A 19,104-nucleotide genomic window follows, 5' to 3' on the forward strand; every position below is an offset into this window, starting at 1 on the left:
GCCATGCTAGACAGCTATTGCTGCCACAGTTCTCTTCCTCCAGTTCTCACACTAAAGGCCTTTAAAGTCCTTTTTAAAATCAAAGAATCATACTTGGGCTGGCTGAAAAGAAAGCTACAATGGTCTTTACAAAACCTTAGCAGCAATTATCTGCAATGGAGAGGTTAACACAGCTACACAAGAAGAGGGCCTGTGCTCCTTTCATGATGTTACTAAACAGCAGCAGACATTGATATGGTAACAGCAGCTATTAAAGACAAACTGCTGCAGCTTTAGAAAGGGGTTTGCAAAGTCTGGAAAAGGGGTTTTGACGAAAAAATTGTGCTCACTGTGCAAACTTCCCAGCCTACAGCTCATGGTGGCAGCTTCATTTAGCAAGGTAGCAAAATAGAGCTATAATAAATTGGATAACTGTTTGTTTTAACTTGTTATGCATATGGCAGCCCTAACTGTTTTGGAGGTAAATGTAGCTGTGGAAGGGAGCCAGGTTACAGCAGCTATGAATGAATCCATATGGCATTAGCATTTACAGCTTTAAATTTCCAGTCATGCTGAGGAGGGCTGATGTATACAACATTCATCACTGGCCAGGTAAAAGCAAAAAACTTAGGCGTCAGTTTAACTTCCAGTTCTCTTACATTTCCTAATGAATGCCTTATGTTCACAGCCCAGCATTTGGTCCATAGCAAAGCATATCTGAACAAGGAGAAAAGCAATGTTATATACTATAAATCACAAAGTCCCATAGCAACTTCCTTAACTGTGTTGGTGCAAACACTGGCTAACAGCAAGCATGCCTCCAATATTAGCCTAGGAATTTTATGCAGTTAAGCTTCCAGTTATATTCTACTCTAATGGTCCTCTTGGAATCTGTATACCTTGTTCCCAAACAATCTCATGGACAGCATGGAAAAATTCTTYGCACTTTGGATTTAAAGAGGACAGATCATGAATGAATTTCACCTGTAAAAAATTTAAAACAAAGCATTAAGTATAAAACTGTGTGATTCTGACTGTGAGTTCCTACCTCACATCATTTAGTATGAAATTACAGCAAGGTGATTACTCACTACAATAATGCCAGTTGCACTTCTTGTGGAAAATGCTCCAAACACTCAACAGTGGTTCATAGCTATGTAAAATTGCACACAAAAGTAGAACAATCTTCTTGCTTAGTTTCAAATTAAAAAAAAATAATAATAAAAAGTAAGCCAATATAGAAGTACTTCAAAGCCCAATAAAGCCAGGCAGACTTGCTCAGCTAAAAGGTGGTAGTTTCCAAAGCATCTGTAAGTAAAATATACTATTAGGACCTGTCAAATATTCATTCTGCTTACCTTTATAGTTTGCATTGGACAGAAAATAACAATAGCTTCTGGAACTCCAGGCCCAAGACCACAAATTAAACTTCTTTTGCTGTCCAACTTTTCAGGTGAATCTTTTGTATAATTACTGAGGAAGGAACCTTTCAGATCTACAGAGAAGGGAGCAATTCCGTTCCTCAAGGGCACGACAGACATACAGAATGACAGTGTTATATTCATGCAGCCCATTCTTCCATACTCTTTTGCAGCATTAGCAATTTAATTCCAATAAGCTGTGATAGTCAGCAGCTAATTATTTGCCTTTGGTTTGTAAAAAAACCCTGAAGCAAAGATTTGATTAAGCAAAACAAAAATTAAACTGCTCAAGAAAAATAGTTTGATTACATCTTGCATTGAACCTGGAGTATATGGGCAAGACATAATCATTTAATCTCATCCAAGGCAAAGACTATGGACCACAGTAACACTTGGAACAACATTTTTCTGGTTTCCCTCTTTGCTGTGACAAGAAATAGCAGAGATGCATGCCTGAAACAATGAACTCCTCAGCACAGTTTCAGAACTGGGGAAAGAGGCCAAGGTTGCCCCCAGCCCTACTCTTCCACTCCATTATGAGAAGGAACAGACCTGTGTTACTATCAATAATTAGGTTATCTCTGAATCCCCTCTACTGGCACACAGGCAGTGAATTTACTCTATGTGGAATCTTCTTATGGTAATACTAAGAAATCACTAAGAAAAACATGAAAAAGAAGTCTGCTGTCATCATAGCCTTATGCCCATTCCTAAGTCTTGGGAAAGTCCTTAAGAAGCGCATTAAGCAGCAAGGCATATTGGAAGAAAGGGTATATCCGTAAAGTAAACGTGGCATTTCTCCCTTGGCAAGGGAACAGACTAGACTAACAAAGGTAAGACATACTGCTTAGCTCAATCCAAGCTAGGATCTTAGATCCAGTGCTGTTCACATAACCAACAATATGGATTTACAATCCTAAATAGCATTCTCAGTAACAGGTAAGCATCTTGGAAGTAGACTACACATATTCATCATTACACTCAGTAACCAAACATCTCATTCATTTATCTTCCCTTTCCTCCCATCCCCAGAAGTTAGTCTGAGCTAATAATCTGCAAAAAGTTACAATACAAAGACTGCTGGGGTCTCATGCTTTATCCTAATGCCAGTATAATGTGAAAAAGAAAGAAGAAAACCAAACAAACTTGTTTAACACTCAGAAATCTGTGGATAAAGACCATCCATCAGCTATTTATTGTTACTGATAATATGCACATATAATCAGAAATGTTGTTCCACAAATCTTTTGGTTTTTTTTCTAACCATATCTACTAGGTAGCTCAGTTTACCTGACAGCAGATTTCAGAACAGAGCCATACAGCAGGGAGCTGAGGTCATAAACAGGTACAGGTCAGAAACACCTTGATCTTGGACAGCTAACTTCCCACAATGACCTGCAAGGCAATTTCCAGGCTTCGATCAGCAGCTTTTCTCATTCAGATGTATAAAGGCAGTATAGAGTGTGGTATGTGAACTACATAGCAAACAGTTTGGTATGGGGTCTGCACAAAAGTTGCTGTTACCCTACCCATACTTCCAGACTGAGAAGAAGTTGCTTTTTCATCCATGTGCAATCACATTCTTACATTTTCTGTGGGAAAGGCAATGCAGATTTAAAAACCTCCAGCAATGCCACCTGCACAGAACACAGAGGAGTAAGGCGTTATGCAATCCCTGTATAGTAACAGGAAATAACCCCTTGGCAGGTGCTGTGCAAAACCACCTTTCTGCAAGCACACAGTGGTTAAAAAAGCATACTCTGTGTCGCATCATTTAGTTGAAGTTGAGAAAATATTAAAATCTGATTATAGGAATTTAGGATCGGATGCTGCAGGGTGATGAGGGAAGCTTGTCTGTTCTTAAACCCATAACGTCACTGTAGGGAGGATTCCCATGCTACTACATTCGTAAAGAAAGTGAGCCCAGACAGAAACGTGACTAAACAACTGCTCTGGCACTAGTTACAGCGACTCTCTGGGGCGAGCCTGAGGAGCGTGGCGGCCTGTGCAGCCCCGCCGCGAGGCAAGCCGCGCAGGGCCCTCCACCCGCCCCAGCGCGCCGAGCCCGCGCCGCAAGCCCCAGCAGGGGAAGGGCATGCCCCCACACCGTAACGGCCCAGCTCTGCCGCTCCTTACCGACCAAGGTCGCTTTCCCCGGGTGCGTGAGCGTGGCCCGGCCGCCACAAGGGCCCGCGAGCCGCCGGCTGAAGGGACGCAGCGCCGACGCGACGCCGAGGAACACGCGACCCACACTCTCCCACCAAGGCGGCTGCTACGACCGTTAGCGAGAGGCGTCGGAGGAGGGGAGGGGCAGAGGCTGCGGAGACAGCCGATTGGCTGTGGGAAGGCAGCGGCACCTGCGATTGGCTGGCGGCTGCGAGGAGGCGGGGCGCGGGCCTGGCCGCGCGGGGAACGGAGCGGAGCTGCCGCGTGGCGCGGCGGAGCCCGGTTTATCTGACGGGATTCATTTTCTCTCCTTTAAATTACTAGAGGTTTTCAGGGGTTAACAGATTATAGTTTTTCCATTTTCAGTGAAGGCAAAAGTAAATGAATGCTGAGTTGATTTTGCCCCTATTATTTGACAAACCGCACTGTTTTCAGCCCCATGGAGTCTATGAATGACTCAAAAAAATGCAAAATATCATGGAATGATTTTTTTAATCAAGAGCAGAGTGGGATCCCTTTTGTGAATTGTACTCATTCACATTTTTAAGCTTTTATTGGACCAAAATGTCCCCATTTTCTAAATGAAAACTGACACTTAAGTCTAAATTTTGGAGTGCTAACCTCCCTCCCCTTAATAGTGTCAGTCTTTAATTAAAATTGAATGTTGGCATTGCTACAATGTTATTTAACAATGATTTAACCCTAAAAACCATGTGAGGTAAAAATAAAACTTCATTCTGTTAACTAACTTCTGTAAACTAGTTTACATGAAAAGATGAGTTGTAAGTTTAGTATTAAAATTTTTAAAACAAAGACTGTTTTATGGTAAGCAAATCATGAATAGAGTTAGGGTTGATATTGATAATTACAAAGAATTTATGTTATGAGGGTATTGCTCACAATTTTCCTCAGAACAGCATCAGCTACAGGGTTTTCAGGACAAAAACTGCATGAAGTCCCACAGGTCTCACACAACAATATCCTGCATAACCATGGCTTCAAGGATCCCTCAGCTTTCAAAGTGATTTTTGAGCATGTTTTTAGGACTGTAAGACATTTGCTATCAATAGCCATTCAGTGTTTCAGTTCACTATGAATAAACATCTTGTAATCCCACTTTAATTTTCTTTCATATTTTTACCAGATGCGTTGGAATGTTACTGCAAGTACAGATAATAAAATTTTGTGGAGGAATACTAGTTAATCATCTATGCAGCCAGATGTATATCCTGCCACTCTTCTGGGCAGAAATAAATCTCTGTTCAAACTCGATTTGAGTTCAGATCTGAAGTCAATGGAAATCTTTCAGTTATTACGGAAATGGCTCAGGATCCTGCTGCAGTTGGTCATATGGCAAAATTTATTGCTTCCAACTAGCTAATTTTAGCACCTGACATTAAGAATCTGTTAAAAGAATATTTATCTACCTGGAGCCAGGGACCCGAATGCACAAACCAAGGGCCAGCCCATAGAAGCATTGCTCTCTTGTACAAATAGTAGCAGCCTTCACGTGAGTAATACCATATAGATTGATTTACAAGTCTGCCTAAGTAACAGTCTATGTAATTGATTCTTGAGATCAAAGCATTCAGCCTGGTCATAGTTTTGCTTTGTATCATGAACCAGAAGCATTCTCTGAGTGTCTGTGACCACAGCTTTCCATCCTCCTGCATCAGTTAGCACATACTGTTTGTTCTCATTGTTTGCCTTGCACGCTGTTCTTTTTGCTTCTTTTTGAACCTCCAGGTCCTTCTCCTGTCAGGTGAATTGCTTCAGCTCTGATGTCTGCCCTTTGTCTTCTCCTGAAGCCTGTGTTTTCCTTTGGCTAGCACTGAAATACCTGCATTTTCCACTAAGCTAGTGTTTCTTTAACTGTGACCCCTTTTGACTCCTCTGGGGTACATGCAGATTCCTGAATCAGTGAAACCTCACATGAGAGACATTGTAGTTACCAGTTTTAATGACCACTGAGAGAATTTAGTTGCTATTTGAGACTAAAGGTAGTTCTCAGATGTCCAACTGTCAATGCACTTTATTTGCAGACAGTAATTGCAGTTTTTTTCCCACTTTTCTGTCTTGGACCTGCTAAAACCGCTTTTTTACTAATACTGCCTCTTTATCACTTTGCAGTTGCTTTGAACCTCACTGGGAACTCTGAGAGACATTGCTGTAACCTAAACTATATCTGAGCTGTAAAGAGCAGGCATATCACTATAGCATGTGATGTAATGCTCTTGTGTCTCCTCCATTTTTTCTTCTCTCTGGCTCCCAGTCTCTTTTGTCTCATATAAGGAAAGAATATAGTTGCCACAAAGATGGAGTGTTCAAAGCATACTGCTAAGAATAGTTTACAAGTGAAAAATTCAATAGGCACGTACCACGCCTTTCATTTATTTTCAGAATCTTTATGAATTTCTGTAATACATCTATCAAAAAAATGTCCAAAAATTACCRTTCAAAGCTGTGGGAGCTGGCTCAATTAATGATACAAATAATACATTTTTTTATTCCAGTTCAGCATGATAGATCAGCAGGTAGATAGACAGCTGCTTATCTGGGAATGGGAAAAGGCAAGCGCTATTCAGTCATGTGTGCTGTAATTCTTCTACCAAGTGCAAAGAGCAGAAGCTGCCCTGGTTGCCAGGATGTAGTGTTGCTGTTCCCATAGCAGCCAGTTTGTTTACCTTCTGTGCTGCTCTGAGCCTCCTCCTGGAATGCTTAGTCTCATATTTAAAAAGAAAACATGCACTGCTGCTGTGGAGAGTGAGGCTGGAAGACAGTTGGGGGCAAACCTTCCAATGAAGAAGAACTGAGGATGTGGCACGTAGCCAGGATTTATCATCGGGAACAATCCAGGCCAGGAGCAAGGGGCAGCGAAGAGGTGTATGAGGGAGAAGGGGGGATTCTGTTAAGGCACTTGTCTTGGACTCTGGGCAGAGCTGTACGTTGCTGAGGAATAGCTGTGTGTATTTAAGGGTGAGGAACTGTCTGAGAAACACTGGATAAGCACTGTGCAAGGATAGGTAACTTGCTATTCAACCAAACTTATGTGACTTTGCATGTACTTGGGGCATTAGTTTACCCCTACATTAAAAGAGTGTCCCCAGCAGGCTTTCTTGTTTTCTTTTAGCCTTCTCTAGGCTTTTTTCATTTCCTCATTTACCTGATGCATTTCCTCCTTCATCTTTTCAGGTCCTGTTTGCTCCTTTTTTTCCTAGCAACCATTTGATTTCTTATTACAATGTAGAGCTCATCCAGCTCTCCAGCCATATTCTTAAAACTTACTTCTGCAACTGGTGGGAGACTATCTTTTATATTTGGTCATTCTTTTTTCACTTCTCTGTGCTTGTCCATTTAGTAATTCTTTCCTCCCTCATATGTATCCTTTAATTTTCTTTCCCTTCTCTTCATCCCATCACTGAAGGCTCATCTTTCCCTCTCAGTTCCACTTTCAAGTCACTTATTCTCTCTTTTCTCCTAGCTTCCATTCCCAAATTCTTCTGTTGCTTCATTCTCCCACTCCAGACCTTCTCACCCACATCTTCTTAGCAAAGTCTTGGGGAATCTTGAGCAGGAAGAATCTTTTCATACCTTCCTCATTCTGCAGGTAAAAGGGACAAGAATTTTTCCAACCGTCATGGACTTGTCTTTCCCTGTTCTTGCTTCTGCAACCAAAAATAATGCTATTCCTGTTTCCAGGTTACACATCCCAAGAACTGACTTGTGACTCTGTTCCTGTATTACATCCAGAACCTTTCCAAAACACAATGGCTAAATTGTTGCAAACTCCACCCAAATGTCTTCCCCCAGACTGGCACATTGCAAACAAGATGCAGTGTGCCAGTACAGAGTCTCAGAAATCCAGTTCAGAACGTGTGACAGCTGAGAGTCAGAGGCTGGTGGATGAAACAGAAAAGACAACTCAGAAAACCCAAAGTGATGTCAACAAGAAAATAGGTAATCCTATATCTTCTGCTAGTGTCAAGATGTGTTATTTGAGCTATGCGATTAAGATGGACTTAGAAATAGGAGTACATGTAGTACATGTCAATGCTACGTTATCTGATCTCATGGAAAAAAATCAAAATACTTTAAGAATATTTTGAGGTGGATTCTTTATTTTATAACAGATAATTTACTGGTCCAAAACACACAGAAAGATATTCCACACAAATCTCCTGACACAGAGTTGCAAAACTGTCTCTGAACATCAGCCTAAAGCACTAAATGCACTCCATTGAGGATTGAGTCTATTTCTATCCTTAGCTAAGGCCCGATCCATAGTGCTCTGGCATAGAAGATGGGCTTGTATTAATACTTATTTTCAATTTTCAATCTATCTGCAGAACAGAGACTGGAAGAAATAAAATTCTGGAAGCAAGAATTAGAGGACAAACTTGAACAGATTGTTAATGAGACAGAGGTACTATTGACTTTCAAGACCAGGCTGGAGAAAGCCTTAGAAAGTTGCAAAGAGCCACTTGTCATTGCCCAACAGTGTCTCCTGAACAGGTGAGATTAAGAAAGAAAAGCATGCAAGGAGAGAAGAAATATAGGTAATGAACCATTAACAAATAATAAAAAAGGCTGCAAACTAAGGTCTTAACCTCTATTTGCAATGGAATCATAGTCTGATTTATGTGGTGTAACACTGGGGAACCAAGGCTWTAAAAGAAAGATGACTGTTTCCAGTGTAGCAAGGAAAAGCCTTGGTTATGGAAAGCTGGGCTTCACCATTTTCAATTAACTGCAGACAGTTGAACAATGTGGCTGATGGCTTTTCCTCTTTTTTCTTTAGGGAGAGGCGAGTTGGGATTGACTTGGTCCATGATGAAGTGGAACAGGAACTGGTCAAGGAAGTTGAAGTTCTCCAAGGAGTTATTGCTTTGCTTGAACGCACATTGGAACAAACCAATGAGCAAATCAGGTGCAGAGCCAAAGAGCATAACCAAACATTGGGTAGCTGAAAAGCAGGACAGTGATCTTCCTGAGAAGCTGCAGGGTCAGGCTGAGCATGGGTCCAAAGTTACCTTCAGTGTAAACAGTTGCAGAAGCTCAGTCCTAGTTCATCCATTTGATCATTAATGGTGGGAAGTTAGTGTCAGTTAGAACTGAAACTACTTGCACATGATCCTTGGTGATGTCAGGATCCAGACCTGTGCCTTTAATTCCAGTGGGAACTATACCATCAGTTCTGTGGAGGCTGCATCATGCTCTAGATCTGTGGGCTTTGCAACTAACAGTTCATACATGCAGAATTCCATAATAGCATTTGCATTGCCTATCACACCTGGTCTTTTGGGGAGACTTAGTGCCTAGGTGTTGGCTCATTGACCAGTTTACCACTGTTAAGGACTGGAAAAGACTGATGTTTTGTCAGAGTTTATCTTCAGAGTCTGGTTGTTTTCCCTTCTAGACTGAATCGTTCAGCAAAGTACAAGCTGGAAATGGATCTGAGGGACAAGTTCACAGCCTTAATGATTGATGATTACTGTGCTAGCTTGACAAACAACTCTCCTGACATCAGATATGCTAATAATGTGGTGAAAATACAAGGAAAGTAAGTGGTTATTTCACTCAGTGAACATACATTCAGCTCATACAGCTAGTATGAGTTTTATCATGACAGAACAATTAAAGTAATTGCGTGTATAATGGATTATCTGTCCATCACGTCCGTCATAGAATTTTTTATACTTCTGTCCATCACTTCAGTATCTGTGTAATATGCCTGTGAAGTAAGCCACAATAACCATACTTCTAGTGAACTGTAGTTCATTAAAAGATTCTGAGTCTAACAGTTAACTACAGCAAAATTTCACACACTGCTGGAAGCCAGAATAGACTTACTAATCTAACTTCCTCTCCCTGCTAGAGTGTCTGGGGGGGGGGGGGGGGGTGCTTGACTGGGACACAGGAGGCATAGCGCTGGTTTCTGACTCTGTCATTAACTTGTCATAAAAGCTCCTTCTGTGTGTGTTTGTGTGAATGGTCTGAGTGGAGGAAGAGCTACCATAAAACAACAGGCTGAAGATAGAAAAGTACATGGTGAGAAAGTAGTGTGTGTGTGTGATACTATCCGAAGGATGGAGATACTCTGGAGATTAGTAGTACTGTTGATGCTGCGAGAATGGACAAACTCAGAACACCAAGAGTCTGGCAGCTCTGTACAATGCCATTAGTACAAGTTAGAGTGCATCAACAACAGGTTGTATAACTCAGATCACATCTGGAAGGGTGTTGGCTGCTATATGCAAATGATGACTACAGAGTTATATATACACCCAGTGAAAAAARGGACCCTTTGAGGGACTTTCCAAACACCTTCCTACAAGCCACTGGTCTGCTGGTAGGACCTTCTACTTCTGGGTATACAGCAGGTTTGACTTCCCAACAGTTGCTCCAACCATGTAACTATGAGTGGCTATTTTAGCATGTAAGTGAACTGTGAGAGAGTAAGTGAATGTGTTGTGTAAATAGTTATCTGCTATCAATAGCAACTGCTTAATCCTATCAATAAAAGCATAATTAATGAAAGGTGTTCTAAGAGATATTAGTTATCTGTGCCTCCCCTCACAACTCAATCCCTCATCAGGAAAAAGAAAAGTTGTAACAAACTTGCTTTGTGGCTTTGGCAAACTGGTTTCCATCCTACCTTTTTTTTCCTCTGAAATGTTTGAGGTAGAGACTCTTTGTGTATCTGTAGAATTCCCAGCACAGCTGATGCTGGCTGGGGCCTGCAGTTAATAGTACTGCTTTGTTCTTGTTAACACTAATACTTGGTTTTTGTGGAGTAATAAGTATAGATTTATGAATTCACAGATAGTCTAATACCCAGTTGATGTCCTTTTATTTTGAATCTCTTCCAGTTCCGTGAGCCTTGAAGACTGGATAGATTTTTCAAATGTAAATATTGAAATGGCTGACAAACAGAGAAACAATTCTTTGGCTCTGAGGGCACTGATTGACCGCATCCTCTCCCAGACAGTGAATGATGTGCACAAGCAATTTGAGACGGTGAATGTTGCTTTTAGAAATAGGGTGAAGGAGGTCAAAGATGCAAAGCACAAGCTAGAGATGCTCCTTGCAGTGGTAAGTAAGTGGTAGGGAGAAGTCAGCAGAAATGATGGAAACAATGGGCTAGGATCATCAGCCTCTTCTGTCAAGCCAGTTTCTTGAGCTATTACTCTTTAAAATTTTCACCTTTGCAACACTGGCAAACCTGGCACATTTTCCTTTTTTTTTTTTTTTAATAGAATACTACTCTTAGATTTTATTTTATCAGGTCTATGTACAGCACTACAGAGGTGAATTTCTGGAATCACCCACTCAATGGAAACATTGCTGTAGACCTCAGTAAAGTCAGGATTTCCCTTGTGGTTTATAGACACATGGGGCTCTTAAAGGATTTTTCATGATTGCAATGCAAAAGTCTAATAGCTTAGAAAAACAGGAGCAATCTGCCTCAAATAGATACATGAAAACTGAGCTTTAATGTTAATACTTAAAAGTTAATTGCTGCATTTAAATTCCAACTCACCTCCTTTCCAATAAAGGAATAATAATCCTGGCCAACCTTTGTAAAATGCTTTCATGAAACACACCTTAAAACATTATGAATATTACTGAGATTGTTAGTACAATAGCTATTAATATGTTGATCTCACTCACTGTAAGAGGCAGTGTGCAGCACTTCCTTCTGCTGGGTTTCTTAAGGTGATGGATGAGACTGCCTCACAGGAGAAGAACATTGCAGCCTTAGAGAAAGCAATCACTGACAAAGAAGGACCTGGTCAAGTGGCTCAAACTCGCTTGAAGGCAAGAACCCATCGCCCCAATGTGGAACTGTGTTGTGACACAGTGCAGTACAGGCTGATTAGTGAAGTTCAAGAAATTACAAACAATATTCAGAGGTAAGCAAAACAATGAAAGAGTGGGAAATTTGTAGTATAGATTACTGGGTTAATTTTTGCTAAAATGTTGGGAACCACTTTTTCCTTTAGGAGTGGGACACCTCAGCTGCATGGTTGTTGTCTCTGTGTGAATCTCCTTCTGTGGGTTTTTCACCAAGGTTTCTTATCCCATATGAAAAATATCCATGTGTTTCAACCGTCTGTCTGTTTTTGCCCTGTTAGATTAAAGGACACATTGGCACAGGCTGAAGCAGAGCTGAAAGGTCTGAGCCGCCGACAGCTTTCCTTGGAGGAGGAGATCCAGGTCAAGGAGAATACATTGTACATTGATGAAGTGCTCTGCATGCAAATGAGGGAATCTGTTTCCATTAACAACGTCTGAAACTGTCACACTGGGAGGCTCCATGTGTTCCAAGAAGCTAGCTCCTGCTCAGAGATGGGGTGGTGCAAAGTTGGAGTCAACAATGCGCTACTGATTCTAGTTTTGTGAGGTAATTAAAAGAGACCTAACATCCCCAGTTCTCTGTGTCACAGATATCTATGCTCCAGAACATCTGATGAAATCTCCCATTTAGCAATAAAGTTACAGAGTAAGAAGGAATGTCCCTTCTTCCTGTTACTTATCTTGGGTGCAACCCATGATATCTTTTGCCATGGAGAAGTCTAGAAGCTGTGGAAGCTAGAGCAGGAGTTCCCTCATAAGCCATTTGTTAGAAAACTGTGCAGGTGACAGACTCTTAGGACTAGCCATGGTAGGTTTTGTTCTTTATATGTCCGCTGTTAAGAACAGGGCACACACTATATACCAAATGTAATAGGAGGTAGGGACCGGTGATGTACTGGAGAGTGCATCTGACTGCATCTGAATCAAGATCAAGCCCACGGTTGACTTTGGGCTAATCACTTCCTCACCCCATGCCTCAGTTTCCCTATCTGCAAAATGGAAACAATGAGATGGGCTTCATTGGTAAAGTGTTTGAAGTTCTACAATGAGAAGTGCTGAATAGAGAGGAGGGCCTTATTTTTACTAGAGATGCCTGTAAGGGTGGAAAATGTCTCAGTGCTGGGAAAACAAAGGCAAGAATAAATAATGGTGGAGACATGGAAGGCCAGTTCCCAAATCCAACATTTTAATTCGTGGGATTGTAAAATTGTTCCTTGCCTTTCTCTTGCTCTAATGGTATCTCCCTTTTAGAGGCACCGCTGACAAGAAGTGCCCTACTAATGCCCTCCAAAGGATCAGTTCATCATTTGCAGGTGTGACTGGGTGTTTTTCTTTCTCCCTGTGGCTTACACCATTGGGTAGGTGATGACAAAATAATTAAGCTCTGAGTCAATCAGGTATTTGAACTTCTTGTAAATATCACGCAACAGCCGATCCTCCTCACTGGTCTCTTGTCGGGCTGTGTAAATCCTGACCTGTGTGCATGAATGGCAGTCATGTCTCTCAGATACATGGCTCATCCATTAAAGCTCATGGCAACAGGAAGTCTCTGTGACTACTAAGGAATCTAGAGGAGCCAAATTCCATGGTTTTGAATCAAAATCCTGAGGTCGTTACTCTGTTTTCACTCCAGACTGAGTGAAGACTCTGACTCATCTCCTGTCAAAGAATTTCTGGGGAGAACAAGACTCCTTTTGCCCCCAGAACAGATGCATCCCTGGGATCTGCACAGATCTGGGAGGATCTACTGAAGTTGGAGTCTAGCAGGCAAAGCATCGTCAAAGCAGAGTTTTCTCTAGCTACACCTGTGGCCTGGCCCCAGTTCAACACAGCATCCTTATTCAGTGAGATGTGTTTATACTCTTTTGTGATTTAGTGGGATTTAACCGCATGCTTCAAATTAAGCATAGACCCAAGCACTGGGCCTAGGATATGACCAGGGATCCCTAGCTTGAACTGGGAGGTGACAGGAGACCTTTTGCCTAGCAAGGACTTGTGGAATAGCTGGGGCCAGTTAATAAACTTTAACAATATTCTGTGCATGGCTGAGTAGGTTGGAGAGACCCATTTCTGTGAGTGGCTCTCAGGATTCTTACAGATCATGCTAAAATATAATATAGGGAAGGTGGTTATGTTAACATTTCCACAAATGACCTTTCTATGGGGATGGGGATCTCACCTTTCTCTGGGTATGGAAGAGAGGAAGAGAATGGGAGTTTTGCAGCACAGATTCTTACCTTTATGGTAGTCAATATGCATTTCTTTTCTGCACGGTTTTGCAGAAGCTTCTCCATAAAGGTGACACTAAGAAATGCCCAGACTTTCAAAAAAAACAACCTTTTGCATGATAAGATGAGCTGTAGCAGCTCATCATCCAGCAGTTCATGGTCATTGTTTACTTCAAGAGTTAATTTCTTGAAAAAGAAAGAACACAAAGAACACTGTTAGTACTTGTACAGCTCAACAAAGCTTATTATCAAAAGCAGCAATAATCAGAATTCAATCAACAAGAGCTGCTCCAATTTTACCAACAGAAGTGATTGTCAGCAGATCAATTTTGTACCTTGGAATTAGCAGAGAATCAGGGCTTTTTATGACAATAGCATATGCTATCATAATCGCCACTTTCCCATTAAGATGGAGATCCCTTGTGCATTACACATCATTCTCAGATAGACAACTTTTAGTACCATCCAGAAGGTGCAGCACTCACAGCTCATGCCATGATATTATTTCATGCATCAGAAATGATCGCAGATAAAAAAATAGATCCAAAGACAATTTCTAGAGCGCTTTACAGATCTGTGGTGTTTACTGAAAACTCTGCAATGCAACAGAACTTAAAGAAAGCTGTCAGCAACCGTTAGTTATAAGGCCACCTGCTTCCATCAGGCATGCACAGGATGGTGCCCATTACAAGAGTCAGCTTAGCACAACTCTGGCAGTGCTAAAGTGCCTTGACATGGGCATCAGTTAATTCACACATGCTGTAAGACATTTGTACATTGCCAAAATGGAGCAAAACTGTAAGTGTAGGTTGAGGCAGCCTACAGCCCTGTAAACAAACAAGACATATAGAGTATTTTCCTCATATGCAGATTTCCCTACAAAAGGGCAGATTTCAGAAAATATGAAAGGATAAGGAAGTTATCAGTTACTAAAYTAACATAAAGTTGTGTGTCAAGGATAAGGCCAAAGCTTTCTTGCAAAATGACACTTTTCTGAAGTGTCAGAAAAGAGCCTGAAAGGCTCTTACTGATGATACTACAACCACCTGTATTTCAGGTGTTAGCATTTTACAAGGGCAACCTGACATTACCAAGAAACAGCATGATGGGGATTGTAACTGGACAAAGATAGTTACTGGAACTAGACTATTCCTGGGATGCTGAAATGGCTGTCTCTTACAAAAATTACCTTCTGAACATTCAACTGCAGTGGTCGGGCATTCCCATTGATGTCTGCCATTAGGCAGAAGGCCTGTATGAGTATGAATATTTGCTGAGCTTTGTGATATTACAGTAAGATGTCACTACTGCTCCCCTACCTGCAGAATATGCCTGTAGGCTGGGAGGAGGTTGATGAGGGTAGGTCTCATTGTCCAGTCTGGGTCACTGAAATAGCAGCTCCGTAAACTGATGCTCCTGACTGGGATCTCCACTAGCAGGATCCTGGCTAGGTGATCATGCTTCATGACTCTTTCAAAGAAGAAGTTCACATTCAGTCGTGGGGCTCTCTTGGCCAGGTTTGCCCATGACATCCCCCAGACCACTTGCCCATGAGGGTCATGGATATGGCATTTGATATTCAGGGTGCAGAGGGAATGAGCGCTGTGCTTACACAGGATGTCCAGCAGTTCATCAGAGATGCAGTTGTAATTGAAAGTCAGGATGACCAGGTTGTGAAACTTGGACACAGCTTGGTGGAACAATGTACTGCTGTAGATGGGAAGGTGGAGACTAAAGAAATCTTCAATATTGACTTCAGATATAAGGCTCTTGTTTCTCAAGTAGCTCAGAGAATTCAGAAGCTCGCAGCCTTCTTCCAAGGTTACTCTTGCTCCTTTTAAGTTGAGATAATCAAGATGTTTGCTCATTCTTTTCAGGAAGGTTCCTAAGTTCTTGATAAACTGAGCCCTTACCATGCTTCTCCAGACCACGCGGTCTAACTCCAGGTGCTGGATGCTTAGAGATACCAGGCGGCTGTTACATTTACCCAAGTGTGAGAGAAGACCTCTCATAGTGACTTGAAATTTTCGGGTCAAGACGGCATTGTAAGGATTCAATAACTTGATTTCAAGGTGCTCCAAATACTTGCCAAATTTCTTGACATACCACAGGGCAGTTTCAAATTCAAATGTGTGTGCCCTTGATGGTCGGCCATTGAATGTGATGGTTCTGGTTCTCCAGAGGGATCCTGAGTACATGGCCCGACTCCATTTTTTACAGACCAAGGCAGCCCGAGATCTGTCCCTGTCATCTAGCCAATGGAAGACATGCCTCAGACAGACATCAGGTAAACCAGCCCAGCAGCTCTGCTCAGGGTCACTGTCATCTTCCATTGAGGAGGCAGTTTTCACTTCTTTTCTGTGTGATGAGCCAAACCTAGATGAAGAAAGCTGTGGCTAGATTACTTGTCATTCCTAACAGAATAAAGCCTTTCAAGTGAAAAGCTAAAAGATTGCTTCTTTACATTCAAAAGCAACAATCCTTCCTTTGCCTCTGTACTCAAGATGCCATGATCAAACAAGCTCTTGGGTCTAAATTGTGGTCTAACCTAAATCAAGAGGAAAAAAAGCAACGCATGACTTAAAAAAAAAAAAAAAAAAAAAAAAACACAGTAAGAACACAGAACACATCTTTGAGCTTTTTGGCCTTCAGTCTAACAAAACAGTCAAGTCACAGGCTCTAGAAACCTTTAGTAAGCACCACTTATAATTTATGATGGTTTGAGGCCTGATGCTTAGTTTCTAAAAGCAGCTGCTGTTTTGGGCTGTACAAAGATGAACAATAGTAAGCAAAACTAGCACAAATGACTATTTTTAGCCCTCTGGAGTACCATGCTCACACAGGATGTCCAGCAGCTCACCAGAGCCAGACTCATCTCTTCTCAGTGGTGCCCAGTGACAGGATAAGAGGCAACAGGCACATATTGAAACAGAGGAAATCCCATCTGAAAATATGAAAACATTTTTTCACTGTGAGGGTGGTTGAACACTGAAACAAGTCGCCCAGAGAAGCTATGGAAACTCCAACCTTGGACATATTCAAAACCCAACTGGACACAGTTCTGGGCAACCTGCTCTAGCTGACTTTGCTTGAGCGTGTGTGGACTAGATGCTCTCCGGAGGTCCACTCCAGCCTCAACTATTCTGTGATTGTTTGATTCTGTGATACTGTGCCAAGATAATCTGAGGCAGTACCCTGCCAAAGATTATGGTACAATCGTTGTTTAGACTAATAAGCGATATAAGCTGTCCTATCGTATGAGTTATCCACTTACTAAGTTCAAGTATGATATTCAGGCTGATGAGTCAGGAGACCAACTGGGTAGTGGTAAAACAGGTAAGTAAACAACAACAATGCAAAAAGTTACCAGTTCCGCTCTCCAGATTGGACTGTGTAAGCACTCAGATCTCCAAGCACATTTCCAGCTCTGATCTTCTGCCTCCAAAGTTCATGACTTTGTTTTCTGAATCTCCTGCTGCCACCCTCCCTCCCTCCCGCCAAAGTTCAGTCATTGCCAGGGAGCAAAGAGGTAACCTTTGTGATGTCATGGCAAGTGACTTTGTGCTAGCGCAGAGGGAAGAAAACCAACTAGAGCAAAGTTGGCTTGGGCTGAGGTGAAGGCAATGAAGAAGAAAGCAGAACAGCTTGGTAGAACCTTAGAAAGAGAGAAATACAGGCTAGAACCTGCAGGCCAGGCACAGGATGTATTTCTTGCCCTGTCCCTTTTTGCTAACCAGGTAATGGATCAAGCAGCTGAGCAATAAACAGCCAAGAAGGGAAGTGATAAGATCCACATCTTTTCAGTTATAAATTGCAAACTTCAGCTGTGAAATGCAAACTAGCTCCCATTGTTGTCTGTTAGGCCCTTGCTTTCATCAGCACATTTACAGATCAGGCTGACTACCAATTGGCTCTGTCAACAGCCAAAGGGCAGGCAAAACTTGTGCTCTGTTTGAACCTTTGCAGAGAGGCAAACCTTCAGAACGCACTTACTTCTCATCTCTGTGTTGCATAAGTCTTACCATGTCAATTGGTAATGTCGCTCTTAGGGATGAAACTGGAAAAATATCAACTGATAGTTTTGCACACTCTGCCCCAAAATCAAGGCTCACTGGCTGGCAGCACCAAAGAAGATGCAACTCAAAAGATGCATTGGGATAGCAGATTTGAAACGGAGACAACAGAGGCTGCACAACAAGATCAAGAAAATCTGCAGTTCCCCTGAGAGCTTCTTTACAACAGCAAAGGGTCAGATATTTCCATTTTCATTTTCTAAATTGGCTTGAAAGTACAGGCTGACTACTCAATTTAACTTTAGCATGTTGGTTCCCTTTTGGCTTAGGGTTCTCCAGTCCTACATTAGCTCTGTGTCAGAGCACACTGCCTATTCGATTAGAACCATGTCTGTTTTGGTGAAATTTTGTCTTCTTCTTTCTTTCCAGTATCAGTGCAGATCCAAAACCCCAGCTCTCAAGGAGACCTCCCTGCTACCCCAGAAGCTGAGGATAGGGATATGATTGTCACTTAARTCCACTTCTTGTGTTTAGCTTCCCCCATACACACCCCAACAATATCTCTTTGTTTGTCATAAAACTGTCACTCATTTAGAAAGGACCTAATTTTGCCTGTCCAGATGGAGACTCCAGCCAAGTCTTAATATATTGTGGATCAAGATGCAGTTTGCAGCTGAGAAGACCCCAAAAACTTTTCCTATAGAGATGTTTGCAGGGGGAAAACACATCTGCAACTATCTGGAGGCTATGAAACCAATGGGCAGAGGAAAGAGAACAGCATGCAGGGTTGTAACATGGAGAAATACATCATTATTAGCAGGGGGCATTTACTGAGCTGTACTTGCCCCTGTTGTAGTGCATGAATATGAAGGTGTACAAACACTATCGCTTGGAAATTTTAACTCATAACACTTACGAAATCATACAGTGCATGTCTACAAGCCAATGGTGGGACACAAAAGGTATCTCGCATCATCCATGGGTCAGCTTCCCCATGGCTCTAGATTCAGTGTTAGCTAAGCAGTTGTTTCTAGTTATCAGCTCTGAGTTTAACTTTGAGGTAAAAGAGGAAAAAAATATTTGGAAAAAAGTATAAGCTGCTACAGCTCTATCCAGAGCTTTTTTTTTTCAGGCAGAAATATTTTAAAGATAAATGTCTTACATGTTTTATGTATTAATTTTCCTCTGGGGTAGGATAAAAAAGAATCCCTGCATTCTCTGTACGTGGCCTTTTTCTGCTGCCTGATCTGCTACACAGCACACCCCCTACAATTTCTGGTAAAACACTGGGCAACTGAACTCTGTATTCACCCTGCGAAAGCTGCATGAGCCAGTGGAGGGGAAGAAACAGTAAGACTTTGGCCCGGAATTAATACTAGAAGCAACAGGAGTGGTGACCTGGATTCCCAGCGGGGCATCCCATTCTCCGGACGCTTTCGC

General features: G+C 41.9%; 2 protein-coding genes and 1 long non-coding RNA gene across 3 annotated transcripts; 1 reads left to right on the forward strand and 2 right to left on the reverse strand.

Moving 5' to 3' along the window:
* Nucleotides 1–434: 434 nt before the first annotated feature.
* On the reverse strand, nt 435–3,669 carry LOC112970970. The gene is made up of 3 exons (XR_003255211.1): nt 3,537–3,669; nt 2,691–2,795; nt 435–963 (listed from the first exon to the last, which is right to left on the reverse strand). It is a non-coding gene; the product is annotated as an uncharacterized LOC112970970 (long non-coding RNA).
* Nucleotides 3,670–7,327: 3,658 nt separating this feature from the next.
* On the forward strand, nt 7,328–11,861 carry TEKT1 (tektin 1). Its single transcript, XM_026075942.1, has 7 exons — nt 7,328–7,523; nt 7,913–8,078; nt 8,365–8,493; nt 8,983–9,126; nt 10,436–10,658; nt 11,283–11,479; nt 11,702–11,861. The coding sequence occupies exons 1-7, from the start codon at nt 7,334–7,336 to the stop codon at nt 11,859–11,861; spliced, it is 1,209 nt and encodes a 402-aa protein (XP_025931727.1). The 5' UTR covers nt 7,328–7,333.
* Nucleotides 11,862–12,551: 690 nt separating this feature from the next.
* Nucleotides 12,552–16,876, reverse strand: FBXO39 (F-box protein 39). Its single transcript, XM_026075936.1, has 4 exons — nt 16,512–16,876; nt 14,971–16,027; nt 13,661–13,837; nt 12,552–12,898 (listed from the first exon to the last, which is right to left on the reverse strand). Exons 2-4 carry the CDS (start codon nt 15,982–15,984, stop codon nt 12,770–12,772), a joined length of 1,320 nt encoding a protein of 439 aa, XP_025931721.1. The 5' UTR covers nt 15,985–16,027; nt 16,512–16,876; the 3' UTR covers nt 12,552–12,769.
* Between the last annotated feature and the right edge of the window lie 2,228 nt (nt 16,877–19,104).

The sequence above is a fragment of the Apteryx rowi genome, unplaced genomic scaffold (assembly GCF_003343035.1).
Source record: "Apteryx rowi isolate R43461 unplaced genomic scaffold, aptRow1 scaffold_414, whole genome shotgun sequence".
Taxonomy (NCBI): Eukaryota; Metazoa; Chordata; class Aves; order Apterygiformes; family Apterygidae; genus Apteryx; species Apteryx rowi.

Coding starts and splice junctions, on each gene's coding strand:
- TEKT1 (XM_026075942.1), top strand. CDS start 7,334: ATGGCTAAATTGTTGCAAACTCCACCCAAATGTCTTCCCCCAGACTGG. Junction 9,127..10,435: donor GTGGTGAAAATACAAGGAAA/GTAAGTGGTTAT, acceptor AATCTCTTCCAG/TTCCGTGAGCCTTGAAGACT. Junction 11,480..11,701: donor ATTACAAACAATATTCAGAG/GTAAGCAAAACA, acceptor TTGCCCTGTTAG/ATTAAAGGACACATTGGCAC.
- FBXO39 (XM_026075936.1), bottom strand. CDS start 15,984: ATGGAAGATGACAGTGACCCTGAGCAGAGCTGCTGGGCTGGTTTACCT. Junction 13,838..14,970: donor CCTACAGGCATATTCTGCAG/GTAGGGGAGCAG, acceptor TTCTTTTTCAAG/AAATTAACTCTTGAAGTAAA. Junction 12,899..13,660: donor GCATATTGACTACCATAAAG/GTAAGAATCTGT, acceptor TCATGCACACAG/GTCAGGATTTACACAGCCCG.